A 20,529-nucleotide genomic window follows, 5' to 3' on the forward strand; every position below is an offset into this window, starting at 1 on the left:
TGATAACTTCTTTTCATATTACTTCAAACATTATTGCACATTCAACATGTTGTAATTATTTTTTTAGAAATCAAACATTATATATACTTTTTCTTAATGAAATTAATACATGATTTTTCTTAATTAATTACCCACTGTAACAATAATAATAATGAGCACATATCAACTATATATATATATATATATATATATATATATATATATATATATATATATATATGTTCTAAAGATTTTCACAGTCTATGATGCTCGAACTTGAGACTCTAAGGATAACAACCAACCTTTAACTACTTAGATAACTTAGTTCGTGCATAATTAAACAATTAAATAGATAGACAAAAACACTCAATAATTAAAAAATAAAACAAAATCATTCAACTTATATAAAAATTAGAGAGTAATATATCCAATTTTAGTCTATCTTTTTGAAATAAGTAAAAAAGAAAATTCATATATTCAAGCGTACATAATCAAATAAATTTTAACAAATTCAACAAAAGCGCCATAATATATGTATATCTAAACATAATATTCAGACATCTATCCAATATATATTTAACTATTCTCTTCTTCGTAAAACTGAAATTATAACATTTTTTCAATATCAAATATTGGAAGTCAAAATCCCACTATTTTTTTCCCATAAAACTCAAATTATAACATATATTAATTTAAATTAACATTGGTCCTCGTGACCAAAGATGACATATTTTTCTTAGATAATTTCGGTTCTAACAACATTATCTATGCAATGTGTATGGGTTTATTAAAAAATGATCAATACCACAAAAATGCTAATAAAAAATATATTATTGCTTGAATAAATCTACGGTGATTACAAAGGTTTTCACAATATTTTTTTATTAAGGTTTTCGCAGTCTCTAATGCTTGAACTTGAGATCTCTAAAGGTAACAACTATCCTTTAACCACTTAGATAGTTTAATTTGTGCATAATTAAACAGTCAAATAGATAGCCTAAAACACTCGGTGATTAAAAAAATCAAACAAAATCAGTCAACTTATATAAAAATTAACGAGTAATATATCAAATTTTAGCCAATCATTTTGAAAAAAGTAAAAAAGAAAATTAAAATATTCAAGCGTAATAATCAAAAAAATTATAACAAATTCAACAAAAGCACCTTAATATATGTATATCTAAACATAATATTCAGACATCTATCCAATTTATATTTAACTATTTATCTTATATCTGTATATATAGTTAACATCGATGTCATCTTTTGCAAGAAATAGATAGGAAACAATATAGATTGTTTAGTATTATTAAATTGAGTTATACAGTTAAACTTTTAAGGATTCAATTTTAAGAAAATAATATTTTATGAAGAAAATGAATTTTAAATAAACAATAATATGTTTTAGTAAACTTTAATAGATAATAAGTTTAAATTTATATTATTTTTACTTTTTAAAATATATATATATATATATCATTCATATTTATTTTATGATTCATTGTTTAAATTTATAATTATATTTTAATAATATTATTTTTAATATTTAAATATATATGGATTTTTTAATTAATTTATCAACATAATAATTTTACATAAAACCGAACAAAAACAAACATTTAATAGGTCAGCCAATGGAACAGGCTGGCTTAGTCTATTCAACGAGTCAATTAAAATTTCGAGCACATGATCAGACCAAGTACCCATGAACTGCTATAAATAAGCCACCAATGCATGCGCTGTTGCGAAAGACGGCTATCGGATAGAGTAAAATCGCAACTGATAATTTGAGAAAATAAAAATGAAGATAAAAGAGACACAAAATTTACGTGGAAAACCCCTGAATAATATAGGGTAAAAACCACGGGCAACGGTAGAAGAATTTCACTATGAGAAAATAGGAATTACAACTTCTCTCGATCTACCAAGGAGAAAACAATGATAATTATCTCTTGATAAAAAGGAGAAAACAACTCTCAAGAAACTCTCTAAATTCTCTCTAGTATTAGAAGAAAGCTAGAATGCTTTGGGATGGTTTTGAAGCTAAATGAGCTAGGATATTTATAGTTGAAGATTTAAGGACTAATTTGTAAATATCCTAAATTAAAATGACTAATTGCATAGTTTTACCATCCACATTTTCAACATTTTAGGTGGAATTGTTTTTCAATCCAAACTTTCGGTGCCTAACAATTTTTTTTCCAACAATTTGCACCAAATAGTTTGGCCATTAATTTGGCCACTTATCTTGACTTTTCAATAATCTCCCACTTGAAGATTTGATTGGAACAATCATATCTTCACACCATTCTTTCTACCTTGTACCTTCATGTTGCTTACGTCTCTGACAGACCACAGGAGGATCAACACCAAGTAAATTTATCGGCATTTATCGCCTTCGTCATGAAATCTGCTATGTTGTCTTTGGTATGGATCTTCTGCATATCTACCGTCCCTTCTTCCACCTTTTCACGAATGAAATGGTATTGAACTCGTATGTGCTTTGTCCTTGAATGAAATGTTGGATTCCTTGCTAGATGCAAGGCTCTTTGACTGTCACAAAACAGAGAGACATACTCTTGATTTTGCCCAAGCTCCTCCAATAGCATTTTCAACCAAATTGCTTCTTTACTGGCTTGTGTAGCTGCTACATATTCTGCTTCTGTTGTGGATGTAGCCACAACTGACTGCAATTTTGAAACCCAGCTTACAGCTCCACCAGCAACTTTGAACACATATCCTGTAGTAGATTTGCTTTTATCCAAATCCCCTGCATAGTCAGAATCGACATACCCATTTATAAGTAAGTTTGATCCTCCGTAACATAATGCAATATTTGAGGTCCATTTGATGTATCTAAGGATCCTCTTTACTGTATTCCAATGCTCTTTGCCTGGATTCGCCATATACCGACTAACCACTCCCACTGCTTGTGCAATGTCTGGTCTTGTGCATATCATAGCGAACATTAAACTTCCCACTGCCGATGCATACGGTACTCGAGACATCTCCATCCTCTCTTCTTCACTAATAGGACTCGTACTGGAGGATAATTTGAAGCTAATAGGAAAAGGGGTAGAAATTGGCTTACAGTCTTGCATGTTGAATCGTGACAAGATCTTCTTTAAGTAATTCTTTTGTGAAAGCCAAATCTTCCTATTACTTCTGTCTCGGTGAATTTGCATCCCTAGAATCTTGTTTGCTGATCCCAAGTCCTTCATTTCAAATTCCCTAGCCAATTGTGCCTTCAATTCGTCAATATGATCTTTGTTGGGTCCTGCAACCAACATGTCATCCACATACAACAGCAATATAACAAAATTGTTATCACCAGACCTCTTGAAATAAGCACAAGGGTCTGCATTAAGTCTTTTGTATCCAAGGCACATAATGAAAGAATCAAATCTCTTATACCAACACCTCGGCGCCTGCTTTAGATCATACAGAGATTTGTTCAACCTGCAAACCAAGTTCTTCTTTTCTTTTTCTTCAAAACCTTCAGGCTGGAGCATATAAATTTCTTCTTCAAGATTTACATGAAGAAAAGTTGTTTTAACATTTAGCTGCTCTAGATGTAAGTCCAATGTAGCACACATTGCCAAAACTACTCGAACTGTTGTTAGTAGAACCACAGGAGAAAATATTTTATTGAAATCAATACCTTCTTTTTGAGCATATCCTTTGACCACCAATCTTGCACGATACCTCTCAACTTGATCGTCATCATTTCGCTTGATTTTGAAGACCCATTTGTTACCAATTGACTTCCTTCCTTGTGGTAGTGGCACAAGGTCCCATGTATTATTTTTATGAAGGGCTTCAATTTCTTCTTGCATCGCCATCATCCACAGTGAAGCATCTAAGTTGTTTATTGCCTCCTAGTATGTCGATGGCTCACCGTCCTCTGTTAAAAGGCAGTATGCAATATTACCTTCTATAACATAATCTGAGTGCCAATTAGGACCTCTTCTCACACGATCTGTTTGACGAGTTGTTGGAGCTTCAGAACTCTCTGGTTCTTGTTCATCATGTGCTGGTTCTGTTTCAGAAGAATCTCCTTGTTCAAACTCTTTTTCCACATGTATCTGAGTAGTCTCTAACTTTTCAGCGCTATCATCGTCTTCTTTTATTTGTAGTTTATCTTCTACAAATATAACATCTCTACTGATGATCACTTTGCGGGCAGTGGGATCCCACAAGCAATACCCCTTTACTCCATCAGCATACCCCAAGAATTTGCATTTCCTGGATTTTGGATCCAACTTTAAAATTTCTTGGGAGTTGTACATCACGTACACTATACTTCCAAATACATGGAGGTTTGAATAATCAGCTGGTTTTCCAGTCCACATCTCCATTGGTGTCTTCAGCTCGATTGCCCAAATAACAGGCGGTATTGACTGCTTCTGCCCAGAATGATTTTTCTAGGCCTGCATCCCTCAACATTGCTCTTGTTCTTTCTAACAAGGTTCTGTTCATCCGCTCTGCCACTCCATTTTGTTGAGGAGTGTTCGCCACTGTGAACTGTCTTTTGATGCATTCTTTCCTGCAAAAGTCATCAAATTCTTCGCTTGTGTATTCTCCTCCATTATCTGTTCTGAAACACTTGATCTTATTTCCAGAATCAAGTTCCACCCGCGCTTTGAAGTTTTTGAAAGTTAAAAATACGTCTGACTTCTTCTTAATAGGGTGCACCCAACATCTCCTAGAGTAGTCATCAATAAATGAGACAAAGTATTTTGCTCCGCCTAGGGATGTAACTGGTGCTTGCCATGTGTCAGAGTGAACCAATTCTGGAACACTTTTGCCTCTAGAATTTGATGTGTTGAATTTTAACCGGTGTTGCTTACTTGTTATGCAATGCTCACACAAAGGAAGTGATACCTTTGTTAAGCCTGGAAGTAGCTTTTGCTCCACAAGGACTTTCATTCCTTGTTCTGACATGTGTCCAAGTTTCTGATGTCATAGCATTGTCAAATCTGAACTACATGAGGCAACAGAGGCTTATGCTTCTACCAAAGTCTCTCCCTTCAACATGTAGAAGTTTGCTGCTATTTTTTTGCCTTTCAGCACCACAAGCGCTCCACGGAACACCTTCATGATTCCTTTATGTGTTTCAATCTTGCTTGTATTATTATCCAACAATCCGTAGGATAATAAATTTTTCTTCAGACCTTTCACGTGCCGCACATCTCGAACAACTTTAATTGTTCCATCATACATCTTCAATTTGATGGTTCCCACGCCAATGATCTCTAAGGCATGATCATTGCAACTATACACATATCCTCCTGAGACAGGTTCATAATGATGGAACCATTCTCTTCTTGAGGTCATGTGATATGTTGCTCCCGAATCAATGAGCCATATGTCTGCATATCTCTTTCTACCTTCCACGGTGGTTGACGCTTCACAACATAGAACATATCCATCATCCGAAGTGTTTGCGGTATTGCCTTATGGATTGGAGTTTTTATTTAGACTCCAACAATCCTTCTTCAAATGACCATTCTTTCCACAATTGTAACACTTTAAATTCTTCTTGCTCCTCGACTTCGATCTACCATATATGTGACTGCTGCTTTGGCCACGTTCTGTTGATCTCCCTCTCATCGTTGTCATCATTGTCAATGCTTCTTCTTGTTGCAGATTTACTTGTCTGTCTTCCTTGTTCTTGCGCCGATTTTCTTCTTGTAGAACAGCAGCTGCAATGTCATCGAAGACTAGACTGGTGACATTACTATTTGTCAAGTTGATGATGAGTTGATCATACGAATCTGGTAGACTTTGAAGTAGAAGTTCAGCACGTTCTTGTTCTCCTATTTTACAGCTTAAGGATGTAAGTTGAGAAAAATAAAGTGTTCAGCGTGTTTAAGTGCTCCGTCACTGAAGTAGATTCTGGCATCCGGAGAGTGTACAATTTCCTCTTAAGGAAAATTTTATTGTGCAACGATGTGGCCTCATACAATTTGGTGAGATGATCCCATATCTCCTTAGCTGTCTTCTTCTCCTCGATGCTTGACAATACTTCATCTGCTAATGCTAGATGAAAGTTTGCCATAGCATTCCTGTCGATTTCGATCCATTTGTTGTCATCTGTGAAATCCACCGGCCTTTCACTGATAGCTGCTACACAACCGTCTTTCCTCAGGATGTCATTCATCTTTAATTTCCACAATGAGAAATTTCTCCCATTGAATTTTTCAATATCAAATTTCGTTGTCATAGCTTCTTTTACGGATAACTCCCACTATTTCACTATCGTGAATAATTATCTGGAACCTTCAAAGAATGGGTAATAACTTCTTATTTTCTTATGTTGGAGAATCCACCTTTTGGTGGCAACCACAAAGACAATAAACAGATATTACACACTCTAATCTAGCTCTGATACCAATTGTTGCGGAAGACGGCTATCGGATAGAGCAAAATCGCAACTGATAATTTGAGAAAATAAAAAATGAAGATAAAAGAGACACAAAATTTACGTGGAAAACCCCTGAATAATATAGGGTAAAAACCACGGGCAACGGTAGAAGAATTTCATTATGAGAAAATAGGAATTACAACTTCTCTCGATCTACCAAGGAGAAAACAATGATAATTCTCTCTTGATAAAAAGGAGAAAACAACTCTCAAGAAACTCTCTAAATTCTCTCTAGTATTGGAAGAAAGTTAGAATGCTTTGGGATGGTTTTGAAGCTAAATGAGCTAGGGTATTTATAGTTGAAGCTTTAAGGACTAATTTGTAAATACCCTAAATTACAATGACTAATTGCATAGTTTTACCATCCACATTTTTAACATTTTAGGTGGAATTGTTTTTCAATCTAAACTTTCAGTGCCTAACAATTTTTTTTCAACAATTTGCACCAAATAGTTTGGCCATCAATTTGGCCACTTATCTTGACTTTTCAACATACGCACCCTAACCTTTCATCTCTACAAAACATCTAAAAATCCAATCTTTACTTTGCTCAAAGATCAAATTTCAAACATTTTCAAATTTCCTCTGCTGCTTTCATGCAAATCCATAAATATATATGACTTCTTTATAAAGTTCTAACTTTCTTTATCTTCTTCAAAACAAATTCATGTAGTTATGTCCGTTCCAAATCTTCCATCAATCAAGCTTTCACCTCTTAAGTTAAAATTCAAGATATTATCTCAAGAATTCAAGACTGAAGTTAAATTCATCAGCATGATCCCAATAGAACGAAAGGTGAAAGGGATATTAGGGTCTCAAGTAAACTCATCTGTTTAAATAACTACCTTACAACAACTTTATGCTATCTTAGAAGCAGTAACTGATAGAGTGGAGATGTATAAAAACATCGGAAAACAACAAGATAATTGAAACACACTATTCCTATTATGTGTGTGACTTGTAATTTTACATACTTACAAATTGAAAAATCAACAAGGGTTGGTCAAAATTAGTAGCCATTAAAGAATTTAAGTTCAACTTTGTTACTACCAAAAAATTAAAAGATGACAACTATTTTAGTCAAATTAAATGTATCAAAAGTTCACGTCGACAAGTGACTATGATAGACACCCTATGTTACAAGTTGACAAGTTGACAAATTGACAAGTGGCCAACTTTTGCACATGAAAAAAATCATATTTGGTTTTTGAATTATTGGATTATTTATAAGTTTAATCTTTCAAGCTCAACTATAAATATGTCTAAGCACTTTCATTCGAAATCATCTTAAAAATAATCTCTCAAATTTGGTTTTCTCCATCCTCTCACTTTGTAATATTTTGAGAATTCTAGAGAATTTTATTTGTTGTAATATTTTGTTGATAGTGAAGTTATCATCCGTTTGTGGTGTTCGAGAAGTAGATTATATTTTGTTGAACCTTGTAAATTTAGTGTGTTCTCTATTATTTATTCTATATGTTCATTATTGAGTTTTCTCCATTGTATTTTGATATTCAATAGTTCGACGGATTTTATTTGCTGTGCAATTTAGTTTCAGATCAATTTTGAAACTATATTCATTTGAAAAATAACCTGGTTTCCTAACACACCATTCTCCTTAACTCCATCAACATAGCGACTCTCACTGCAACAACCATGGCCGGTGTTGCTGCTGCAACGGACGGCGGAGGCGCTGGAGTTTCTCTTTTGGGTTTGAAGTTGGCTTCCATTATTAATTATGTTCTTATCGGTCACTGGGATGTTGGAGTTGATGGACAAGATTTAACCCTCACAGTTTGTTGAAGAGCAACGTAATGCGACGAGATTGTTTAAGGAGCTTGAAAACCAAGTAAAAATCCTAGTTGTCGTTGGTTCACCCACCCAAGATGATGTGAATGACGCTATGAGGAAGTGTTGGCACTTGACGAAGCTTACCCTCTTCCTTTGCTCGGTGTAATGCTTGAAAAATTCCTGGAAAATTTAAAGCCTGCTGTTTGGTGGCCTAGAAAAAGAAGAAGCAAAGCACTTGAACGAAGAAGTGAAAAGTAACGATTGATGGACGAAGGAGTTGGAAATGGAAATGAGGTAAGTGGTTGAGGTGATCAAGAGAAAAGACAGTGAATAATACGAAAGATTAAGCAACAAAGCATTGAAGATAAACAAAGTTTAAGCTAAATCAGGGCCATTACTAACTGGAATTGCAGCTCTAGCCATGGGGTCTCACGATGGAGCTTGGACAACAATCTTGGCGGGTGTTGCAGGAGCTTTAGCTTCAACAGTTAAACGTTGAGCATGGTGGACAAGTGGGTATGGTGTTCGAGATGTATAGGAACAACGCTGGGTTCTTTAAACTTGTGCAAGAATGGATTGAATCAACGTTGGATGAAAGTGATGTGGAGAGGAGAGAAAACGGAGAGTTGTTTGAAATGAAGGTGGCATTGGAATTGGGAAGAAGCTTATCAGAACCAAGGGATCTTGCCAAAAAATCCAGATGTTGTCGTGTAGAAGGAGATGTCGTTGATGAATTTGCAAGTTGTTTTGATCAGTATATTATGTATTTATACATGTACTATGATTCTTTAAATCTTCCATAGTTCCATTCATTCAAATTAATAATGCAATTAGAATTTGGTTATATGCTAAATTAAATTTATTTTATTAGATGAAAATGACCACCTTTGAGCTTAATCTGAGTCTGGTATCTCAAATTAGGTTGAAGCAAAAAGTAGATTAAAAGATATTTATAGATAGAAAGAAACAGGTTTATTTGAGAAACAAATCTGAAAGCTGAAGTATGAGACATAAGATAACAGGCGAAACCATGTATTTCTAGGTTTTAGGGATGTCCATGATCACTACTTGAGTCTTTTAACTCCTCCATTTCCCATTCAAAGCCAATCCCAGTGTTAACTTTCCCACGATTTGAACCTCCTACACCCACTCCCATGTCCATATCCTTCTCCTCCTTTTTCATCACTGCCGCTGCCTAACGTCGTCCCATCACTTCCACTTCCACTTGCACCACCTACACCCTCACCTAAACTACCATAACCACTGCCATTCTCCGTTCCTATACCACCTCCAGCACCATATCCACTACCATGACCAGACCCTCCATTTGTCCCACCTCCCAGGCTCCATCACCACCGTAAGTACCCGTACCCCATCTATCAAAGAATATGACAAACAATATTACAGTATTTTCTCCAAGCACTCATTGAATTAATCAATTTCCCTACTAAGAGTATGAGAAACAGCTCCAGAACTCTCAGAATGCCTACCAATCATGTTATAATCTCCACCGGCAAGCCAGGGCTGATCACCAATTACATTATTAGTATACAAGATACATTGGTCTTAACCAAGTCTAATACAAAAATATTTTCCTGATAGTATTAATCCACTAGAGATGGTTGAGTAGGTATAATCCTATCTTTTTGAAATTCAAGACAGGCTATTGTATGTATAAATCTATTGCCTAAATGATTTATGCGATTATTGTTTTTAGGTTGAAAATCAAATCTAGAGGATGCATAGCTGTATATGGGGTAGAAGCCACCAATCTTCCATGTGGATGCCACGTTACCAGTACCATATAGGATAAAATGAATAAGTGAACCCTCTACTCTTGCACGTTGTTTAGGACGATAATACATTGTGTATGAATTTAGATGTTGGACAAGATCATAAATTCCTTTTTCCGTTCAAGTTTCTTTTAGAAATTGAAGTATTATATTTTAAAGTTTATTTTGATTCATTTAAAACAAATTGAGCCATGTTAGCTTCACGCAAGATAAGGATGAAATCGACAATCCAAGCTTTATTCAGCAGCCTAGCAAGGAATGTAATGGAAAACTAACTGATCCCACTTCCGAAACTCATTCAAGAAATTCGTCAAACGAGAATTTCCAATGAGTAGCGTTACATAAAATATCATCTCTTTTAAAGTGATTGCTCGAATCGGACATACGAATATCAAATGATATCCATACACATTAAGGTTTTTATACAAAAATGCCAATGCTGTAAACTATTTGCATCAATCCGTCTAGTCTATACAAAATTGCATAATAAGTATGCTTGGGAGTACGGATGGAAATAGATGAACATATTCAAGCTTAAATCGGTGCCAGACACACATTACTTACTAGAGATTGTTAAAAGCAATCCATAATGATCACTCGGCAAAACAGGAAGCTCCAACAACTTCTTCTCTTGTCTGTAACTCTTCTCCTTGGTATACGATAAACCGGGTATTGGTTCCATTCCGATCATCTCAACCCCACTGATTGTAAAATCTTTCAGCTTGCATATAAATCGGTCTAGCCTCTTTCGTAATGATCGATTTCCCGACAACATCTGGTTCAATTTAGTATCATATGTGAACCCATCTTCTGCTGGCCTTAACTCTCTCCAAGCATCGATCCATCCATCGGGAAAAGGAAACTGACCGTCTAGTTTGTCATCCCAGTTCATATCACCCCCGAAAATAACATTTTGATTATTCTGGAGAATATTGATTGCCACTTTTGCCTGTTCCACACGTTCTTTACTGAACATTTGATCCCATTTGGGAGGGCCTGGACATGGACTCTCGAGATGGCTTGTAGCAACAACCAGTGTCTCACCCCCCAAAACTTCCACCTCGGTCATGCAGAGCTCTCGCCCCATTATCGAATTATCAAAGGGTTTACGATTAAAGAATTTCACAGGCAGTTTGCTTAACTGCCAAGTAATATAGTAGCTAATGATATATTAGGAACAATTAGCTTAAAAGACAGATTAATAAAATACATTCACAAAGATCCTACCAGATTACATAATCTACTTCATTTGGGTCTAATTTCTGACATTAATCAATATATCGATTTGGACGGCCTAAAACTAGACAGATTAAGGACAGTATGTATGAAATCAAAAGACACAACTATGCTATCAATCAAGGCATACCTGCATACAAAAGTATGCTCTCTGCTCCTCCGTGCAGTTCAATACAGAGCATCGGTACCACTTCCACCAGTTGGACCGATGAAATACATCATATATCTCGGGGGTAACCTCCTAGAATAAATGCCACATTGATCACAAGGATAAACATTAAGCAGTAAAGCAAAGATCTAACAATGGATAATATAACAAACCTGAAAACAAATGACATCAGGGGATGAAGTTGAATAAGATCACCAATAGCTTTCATCCTCTTGTTCAACTCCAGGTCTTCCCGGAACCAAACATTGTAGCTCAATATCTTCAATGAAGTCTTAACTGGTCTTGAATTACTCTCTGCTGACAACAAAGATGATGAAAATGAAAACCCTAAAATTCAAAATCCTAATTTGGATTTGGGAAAATAAAGCTAACCCTTTATTTGAACAGCCTTATTGGAGGCCTTAATGCCTCGGAATCCACCCAATTCGACACAATCTTCGTTACCCAGATTTGGTTCCATGATCTTCCTCTTGTTGCAAGGCTTCAAAGGCAAGAAAACAGAGCCAACAGAAGAATCGGCTTCCTCATTAACTTTCAAATCGTCGAGAACCGAAAGACAAGAGCGCGTGCCACAGATTTCACAGTTGGAGTTGTTGTAAAGGTTCAAAAAGGTGCATGCTTTACAAGCCCATCTAGGAGGCGAAGAAGATGAAGAAGGTGAGAGACAGATTTTGCAAGCGGTGGTTTGGGATGGGGAGTTGAGGAAAGTGCATTTCTTGCAAGACCAAGACATGGTTTTTGGATTGGGAGTGAAGATGGTCGCTGCTGAAGGGGGGAAATGAAGGATTTTTGAGAGAATGGGTCTAGGGTTCAACAAGAACAGAAGGGGCGTGAACAAGGCCACCATTTCAAAAGTTAAAGCCTCCTGAGTTTCCACTTTTGCCGCGTTTGGTACTGGATTCGCCGTATATACTGTATACTGCTAGGCCCAATTATTCTAAATTTTATTGAGTAAATAAAAATATTTCATGTAAAATTATATTTTAAAAACGTGTTCAACAAATAATTGTCATAGAAAAATGTGAATGTAAATTTATTTATCATGTGTTTAAATTTTTATATAATAATTTTATTTTTTATTTAAAGATTATAAATAACATATGTAATATAATTATTTTAAGGGTAAAGTATAGTAATGGTCACTGAACATTTCTGAAGCTTGCATTTAGGTCCCTCAACTTTTAAAACTTGCAATACAATACCCTAACATTTAATCCATTTGCAATATGGTCCCCGCACCTATGAAAATTAGGGTAAATTATATAAATGATCACTGAACTTTTCAGACACTTGAATTTAGGTACCCTAACTTTTAAAACTTACAAAACATTCCTCAATTTCATTCTAAATCCTAAATTCCAAAGAAATTCAATTTCATTCTAAACCCTAAATTCCAAAATAATTCAATTACATTCTAAAACCCAAATTCTAAAATATTTCAATTTAAGGAGGAATATACTAGATTATCTTTAAGAACGTGATAGCGTTTTTATTTTTTTTCTTTTGTGAAGAAAAAAAATACACTCCCTCCTCGTAAATGTAAATTTAGTGACCTTCAATAATTTAAATATAAAAAATGATTATGGAAGAAATTGAATAAAAAAACACAATCTCTCAATGAAAAATTAAGAATCAAAATCCCCAATTGACATCCTTATAATTTTTATTTATTTCAATTATAATTTAGTTTTTTAATAGTTCGATGTGATTAAAAGATAGTATTTATTCAATTTTTTTTAATTTATTAATAATAGATATACCCTACAAACACAATTGTTTGAATTTAAAACTTTTAAAGAAAATAACATTTTTTTTACCTATGAAATCACTTAACGAGTTATAATATAATTTTGTTAAGTGTATTAGAAAATTAAAAAATAGATCGTGCTAGAACTAAAAGAATACGTGACCATGAAATAGAAAGTTTACGTACGTTACGAAAACATGGCACAAACCCCATCTCTTTTGAGTTGATTGTTATCATCAACTTAGGGTATATTATATTAAATTATTGATTTTTTTATTTTATTTTTGAAGTAGTCAACTTCAGTGTTTATTTTTTTATTGTGTTTTTATGATTTTTAAATAATTTTCTACAAAAAACATTCGATGTAATAAGTAAATAAATATTAATTATCATGGTAATATTTATATTTTAATTATAATAGAAATAATATAAAAATAAAATATATTTATACATCATTACTATAATTAACATAACTCATATATAAATTTTTGACTCTGCTATTTATGTAGTCTTAATATTTATATGAAAGATATAAAATATATTAACACGTATGATTAGATATAAAAACATACACAAATAATCAGAAATATATTTATTTTTAAATAAATGAATTATTATCATATATTCTTACTATTGAAAAATTTTCATGTCTTTAAATTAATATTAAAAAATTATCATATGTTTTTAAATATAAAAAGTAAATTAATTAATAATTTAGTGACATTGGCGTCGTTTATAAAAAAGACAGAAATTGAAGTATTTTAGAATTTGGGTTTTAGAATGTAATTGAATTATTTTGGAATTTAGGGTTTAGAATGAAATTGAATTACTTTGGAATTTGTGGTTTAGAATGAAATTGAGGATTGTTTTGTAAGTTTTAAAAGTTGGGGGACCTAAATTCAAGTACCTAAAAAGTTCAGTGACCATTTATATAATTTACCCTAATTTTCATAGGTGCGGGGACCATATTGCAAACGGATTAAATGTTCGGGGACTGTATTGCAAGTTTTAAAAGTTGGGGACCTAAATGCAAGCTTTAGAAATGTTAAGTGACCATTATATACTTTACCCTTATTTTAAAATTAAATTAAAATCTTATTAATTGGTGATATAACTTAATCATAATTTTCATTAATAATATCTACGTTTATTCGATAATAATAAAATTAAATTATATCAAATATAAAATAAATTTTTATATTAACCAAATAAAACTCATGTGAAAGAAAGAAACCATAAAGGCATCACTATACATGCAAAGCTATAAAACTTTTATATACTTTACTAATTCATCCTTCACCTTCACTTTATCAGTTAACGAGATATTTCCAAGAATGATATCTTATAGTCAATCTACTTTCATCAAGGGAAAGAGCATTGTGGACAATACTCTTAAAGTATGAGGAGGGATTGGGTTTGAACTTACTTTGTTGGAATAGGGCATGTAGCTTGCTCCTTGTTAAAAGTATTTTGGCAAATGATGGCTCCCTTTAGATGGCTTGTATCAGGGAGTATGTCTTCAAAAGGGAGGACTTTTGGCATGTCGAGTTTAGTTGGATTATGAGAAAGTTGTTAAAGTTTAAAGCTAAAGCAAGGGATATATTTGGACCCGGAACTAAATGGTCACTAGTAAATCAGAACTGAATAGGATAAAATCAGGGATATGAGGGCTAAAGTGCAGTGGAAGAGGCTTATTTGGTTTCCCCAGCATGTTCCTAAGCACTCTATTATTGTTTGGATGGTTTTGTTGGACAGGCTGCCAACAAAGGATAGGTTTACTCAGATGGTTATTGAAACTGATGGAATGTGTAATTTGTGTGGCACTGCTATGGAGACTAGGAACCATCTTTTCTTTGATTGCTAATTTCCATGCAGAGTCTGGAGTGGTGTTATGTAGGCCTGTAGGTTGCATCACAGACAGATGTGCTAGGATAACATTGTGCAGTGGGTAATGAAAATTTTAAAGGGAAAACATTGATAGTTCGCATTCTCAAATTAGTTTGGTTTGGTTTTCTATATAGCATTTGAAAAGAGAGGAACTTTAGACAATTCAGGGAGAGGGCTTATTCGGTGAAGGATATCGTGGCAGCTTGGCAGATATTAAGGACATTGTTTTTGCTAGTACGAGGACACATAGGTGCTGTATAAATAAAGCTGATGGGGGCGAACTTGTGGTTATGTGCTGAATGGGGGATCCATTGATTATCCCCTTTCGTTTGATGTATGTAACAGCCTGTGCTGTTTCTTTGGATAATATATGGAGACCAGCTACTTATCCAAAAATTATATATTAATATTATAGGTAATATTATTTAAATAACTTATTATCAGTTTAGTAAAAAGAAAATAAACTCAAAACATTGTTTAAAAAATGGAAATCACTACGTATATTTTTATATATTTAAAGTTATCATAATTATCATTCGACTGGAACCACGAGCTAAACGTGCTCCTCAGTCGCATGTCCTACCAACCCATATACGTAACAGACAGTAAAGTTAGCAAGGAAGAACGAAGAAAGAGATCATAAATTTCCTCCACTGTTGCCCTTGACTCACTCATTCGCTCTTGTAGTTTTTGGTAAGCTCATTGGATTTGTCAAAAAAATAAAATGGCGGAAGGTTCAGCTGCAGTTCTTGGAACTGAGTGGCCAAAGAAAGACGAGCGTCGACTCCTTCATACCATGTACCGTGTCAGTGACCTTGATCGTACCATAAAGTACGTGTTTGCTGGCTGTTCCTTAATTTCGATGCTTTAATGTCCTTATTTTATGGTAATAATGTGTGTTTCAGGTTCTACACTGAGTATTTTGGAATGAAACTGTTGAGGCAAAGAGACATCGTTACTATAGTTTGTTTCTGTTATATTTCATTCCATCAATCAATAGCGGAACATAATCGTTACTTACGTGAAACATTTCCGTTGGTTTAGTAAAGTAGCAACGAAATAAGATTCGTTAGAAACTATATAGATTTTGTTGCCTGGGAGACAGTAATTTCTGGTAACATGGATATGTGATGCTTCAAGCTTTTGTTTCCTTACCAAACATGATGCAGTAGATCTGCTACAACTATAGTCATATCTTTCACTCTGAACTGCTACTTCTATTCACAGATTATGGAGTGACTTCATATGATATCGGAACTGGTTTCGGCATTTTACAATTGTAACTCGGGATGTAACTTCTTTACTTTTGGTTGTGAAAACTCGAGTGAATATTTCGCTGCAAATGCTAATGCTGCTGGTATGTATTCCACTTTGTTCTTTAGGTCTACAAAATGGTTGAGGACATCCGTGCAAAGGGCGATAACATTATTAAGGAGCCTGGTCCGGTCGAAGGTGGATCCATTGTCATTGCTTTTGTGAAGGATCCTGATGGTTATACTTTTGAGCTCATTCAATGATCCAAGAGCTTCCACTCCTGATCCATTCTGACAAGTACTGCTTCGTGTTGGGGATTTAGATCCTTCCGTAAGTTCTATGAAAAGGTAGCGTGACTTTCATTGCTTTTTCTTCGTATATTGTTGCAGGCCCTGAGGATGAAGCTAGTGAAGAAGGTTGATAGGCCTGAATACAAGGTAGAAGCTGTTCTACTTGGATTGTATTTAGTTTACTTGGGAAGCCTAATGAACTTGTCTCGTTTTTGTTGATTTCATTGACAGTACTCCATAGCTACGATGGGTTATGCCGAAGAACACGAGGACCGTTCTCGAGTTGACTTACAATTATGGAGTGACGGAAGGGGAATGCATATGCACAGGTCGGCCTTGGGACAGAGATCTCTGTTAGTACTGATTCGGTTTCCCTTTTACGATGACTATCGTTCTTATTTAAGGTTGCTATTGGTACTGATGATGTTTACAGAAGTGGTGAGGTTGGTGGAAGTGGAACATGTTACACAAGAGCTTGGAGGAAAGGTTACTCGAAAACCAGGTCCGATACCCAGAATCAACACTAAATCACCTCTTTCCTAGATCCTGATGGTTGGAAAACTGTAAGTTTTAGTACTACCAGCAATGTTACCATCTCCGTTATTCTCTAGAGCAAGAATTTGTATAAAAAAAAAAATAGCGGTCGGAGGTCGAAATGTTCCTTTCAACTTATAAGTAGCAACCGGAAAGTGCGAGTAGGCTAAGTTTTTGACTTGGACATGTAACTTGAACATATGGTTTGTGCCTGCAGGTCCTGGTTGACAACCAAGACTTTCTCAAGGAACTTGGATTGGCACAAGGCAAGAGTAATAACATGGCCAAACCAAATCTCTGGGCGGTCTAAGCATACATAATGATGCTAATGAATAAATCCGTACCCTGTAGTTTAAGCTACCCTAAATGCATGTTTTGATATGTTCAGTGTCGTGTCCCTTTAAACTATATTTAGGTTTCCTTTGAATTTTAAAATATTAGTTAAATTTCTTTCTAATATCGTTATTCACTCGAAAATTATTATGTTAGTTAATTTCATGATCATGTAAAAATTATAACAATTAACGATAAAAAATTATTGATCAAAGAGGTTGTATGTTGTAACAATTAACTAATTCAAGAGCTCAATTGAATGTTAAAATAAAAAAGTAAGATTTAATTGATATTTTCAGAAGTGTTTCGACGGTTTTTTAAAGTTTTTTATATATTTTATTTTGTATGTTTATATAATATAAAATTAAATATAATAATATAAATAGTAAAGAATATATTAAATTATAAAGGGAACAAATATATAATTGTAGTAAAAGAAACATATAATTACTAAATATTAAAATAAATACATTTTTATAATAAAAATATATTTTATAATAAAAAAGTATATATTTGTTCCTTTTGTCTTGTTCTAATATTCAAAATGTCGCCACTGTTAAGGGTAACGACAAAATGTATAAATGCAAGAAAATGCAATGGGTACAATATATCACAACAATGTATAAGGATGTGTCTTTTTCTCATTTGACTAAAAAAAATCAAAGAAATTATATTTACATACTAATCGTGTATAATTATTTTTATTGAATAATATTTGATTGTTTATAATACAGAAAATTATATGTATAAAATATTAATCCTTAAATAATAAATAAATAAATTTCAGAGAATAATGTGAAAAAGATTTGATGATGTTTACCAGGGACAGAAGGAATCAACAGCAATACACTTAGCAGATAATGTTTTCTTCATTTAGACACTAAATCCAAAAAACAAGAAGTAGGCAATGTCTCAACTACTTATCAAATCTGGGAACTAACATCTTCTCAACTCTTGAATTTCAGCAGATAAATACTGCAACTCATGGTCTAAGTACACCATGCATGGCTATTAGCAATACAGCCTCTTCTTCTGGGGAAATCATGGGAGACTCTGATCGTCATGGCTTGAGCAACCGACATAGCCATCAAGACACGAAGCCCCGAGGTCGCATAATTGAATAATCTTTTACAATCTCTCAGCTTAATTGGATCTCCATTAAGTTCCTTCTTTTATTGTTTATGTTTTTGCAGAGGGAAGAACTGAGGAGACCAAGGTGGAATTCTCTGAGGATGAAGAGATGCTTATTGCCAGAATGTTTAATTTAGTTGGACAAAGGTTTATCAGTTATTACACGCCATGTTCTGTGTATATATATACGCATATACATTTGTTTTGCAGTAATCTTAATAGTATTTTTGCATGCTTCAGGTGGTCTCTGATTGCTGGGAGAATTCCTGGAAGGACAACAAAGGAGATCGAGAAGTACTGCAGTTCAAGGCATAGCTCACAGTCAAAGTCGCGAAACGAAAGATGAACATCTTTAGGCCCGAGTAACCTTGTCGTGTTTGTATTATTTTTTTCATGTGTTATAATCGTGTTTATAATCGTGTTTAAGGTATCACGTCGAGTACTCTTATGGTGTTTGTATTATTATTGAACTGTTGAAGGCTTAATGGAGAAACAGAGAACTTCATAATCTACGTGGTTCAAGTGGCCTGAGTTCTTATAAAGAAGGAAACAGGGTTAACGGGCACCAGAACTAAGGTTTACGGACACGGTTCAATAAAGAGTAATAATGAAATACTCTATATATGCAGAGTAAAAGGTGTTATCGAATAAAAGAACTCGGAAAATGATAGATACATGATTTATACATAAACAATTGTTAAACTCGAACTGGCTTGAATTTATACTCTCGTATTCTCAAAGTGCAGGCTTTAGGATCGAGATAGTTAATGAACCTGGATACTTTCTGGTGACACGTGTTAATTAGGTTACATCAGTCATCCGCAATCGGTTGTCGCACTCTCGTAATGGAACAAACAAAGGGCATCTAAAAAGCCTTCCGATTTGTACTCCACTTCTCATCATTGAGCAGAACTCGTCGTAGTTAATTCTTCCATCCTGATTAATGTAAACCGCATCAGTACGGGTAATGTAATAACTTCATATGAAGCTACCAAGCTTGATTCAGAAACAAACTTACGTTGTCGGAATCCACCTCGGCGATTATTTCCTTGATGTTGGCTTCATTACACATTCCGTATTCTTTCATAGCAACCTCTAGTTCGTCCATTGTAATGAACCTGCAAACATCGACATACATTTATATGAATCAAACAAGGAGCAGTCCATGAATTTGTCTTGGAAAATCCAGAAAGTCTTAAATGGAAGAACAAAACCAAAGCATAGATAATACGATCTCAAAAACTTGAACAAAGAATAACAAACTCTATGACAAGTTCAATGTGCAATGTGGCATTGCAGATGGTTTTGCATTTGACGAGTAGAAGGATGAAACTATAATAATGATAACTTGAAAATTCGGAACTCACCCACTGTTATCTTTATCGAAATGCTGGAATGCTTTGTACAGGTCTTCATCTCTTTCAAGTCTGTATCTATGCATTGTAGCTGAGATAAATTCGATATAGTCTATCGTTCCATTTCCATCCACATCAGCCTGAAATACATTGCACATAAATTTTCAATAATCAACTGTGAGCAAAGTGTAAACAGTTTGGGTAGATAAATACTTACAGCTTCCATTAATTGCTTGACTTCAGCTTCGTTGAGCGTCGATCCAAGACGGGCCAAACCTTCTTTCAGTTCTTCGTAAGTGATTGTTCCACTATTATCCGTGTCGATGTTTGTGAACATTGTTTTAAGACCTTTAATCTCTTCTTCTGATAGATTTTCAGCAATAACCTGGAGAATTTCATATAAGCCAGCATTATTAAATGAAAACTGGAAAGAACGACTAGGGTATTATTCAAAGGTCTAACATATAACTTGATCTTCTTCGATCCAGTAAGACACCATACCTTTAATGCAAGCTGATGCTGATTCATCTGTTAGAACAGCAGAATTTATCGGCTTGTCTGATGCTTCTTCTCTCAGCCACGGATGCTCTAACATACCAACAT

General features: G+C 34.3%; 2 protein-coding genes and 3 pseudogenes across 2 annotated transcripts; 3 read left to right on the forward strand and 2 right to left on the reverse strand.

Moving 5' to 3' along the window:
• Window positions 1–2,515: 2,515 nt before the first annotated feature.
• On the reverse strand, window positions 2,516–12,261 carry LOC120217208 (annotated as a pseudogene).
• Window positions 7,253–9,000, forward strand: LOC120217276 (annotated as a pseudogene).
• A 3,492-nt stretch (window positions 12,262–15,753) lies between the features above and the next one.
• Window positions 15,754–17,417, forward strand: LOC120217277 (annotated as a pseudogene).
• Window positions 17,418–18,413: 996 nt separating this feature from the next.
• LOC120217204 (MYB-like transcription factor ETC1) lies at window positions 18,414–19,079 on the forward strand. Its single transcript, XM_039214406.1, has 3 exons — window positions 18,414–18,547; window positions 18,634–18,718; window positions 18,812–19,079. The coding sequence occupies exons 1-3, from the start codon at window positions 18,445–18,447 to the stop codon at window positions 18,915–18,917; spliced, it is 294 nt and encodes a 97-aa protein (XP_039070337.1). The 5' UTR covers window positions 18,414–18,444; the 3' UTR covers window positions 18,918–19,079.
• A 199-nt stretch (window positions 19,080–19,278) lies between these two features.
• LOC120217279 (calcium-dependent protein kinase 15-like) lies at window positions 19,279–20,521 on the reverse strand. Its single transcript, XM_039214455.1, has 5 exons — window positions 20,396–20,521; window positions 20,144–20,311; window positions 19,939–20,066; window positions 19,590–19,689; window positions 19,279–19,507 (listed from the first exon to the last, which is right to left on the reverse strand). Exons 1-5 carry the CDS (start codon window positions 20,519–20,521, stop codon window positions 19,373–19,375), a joined length of 657 nt encoding a protein of 218 aa, XP_039070386.1. The 3' UTR covers window positions 19,279–19,372.
• Between the last annotated feature and the right edge of the window lie 8 nt (window positions 20,522–20,529).

Source organism: Hibiscus syriacus, unplaced genomic scaffold, assembly GCF_006381635.1.
Source record: "Hibiscus syriacus cultivar Baekdansim isolate YM2019G1 unplaced genomic scaffold, ASM638163v2 tig00110186_pilon, whole genome shotgun sequence".
Lineage (NCBI taxonomy): Eukaryota > Viridiplantae > Streptophyta > Magnoliopsida > Malvales > Malvaceae > Hibiscus > Hibiscus syriacus.

Excerpts from the sequence above, each read along its gene's own strand:
- LOC120217204 (XM_039214406.1), top strand. The coding sequence starts at position 18,445 with ATGGCTATTAGCAATACAGCCTCTTCTTCTGGGGAAATCATGGGAGAC. Across the intron at positions 18,548-18,633 it reads TCAAGACACGAAGCCCCGAG|AGGGAAGAACTGAGGAGACC; the intron begins GTCGCATAATTG and ends ATGTTTTTGCAG. Across the intron at positions 18,719-18,811 it reads TTTAATTTAGTTGGACAAAG|GTGGTCTCTGATTGCTGGGA; the intron begins GTTTATCAGTTA and ends TGCATGCTTCAG.
- LOC120217279 (XM_039214455.1), bottom strand. The coding sequence starts at position 20,521 with ATGTTAGAGCATCCGTGGCTGAGAGAAGAAGCATCAGACAAGCCGATA. Across the intron at positions 20,312-20,395 it reads ACTGGATCGAAGAAGATCAA|GTTATTGCTGAAAATCTATC; the intron begins GTTATATGTTAG and ends GAAATTCTCCAG. Across the intron at positions 20,067-20,143 it reads TCAAGCAATTAATGGAAGCT|GCTGATGTGGATGGAAATGG; the intron begins GTAAGTATTTAT and ends AATGTATTTCAG.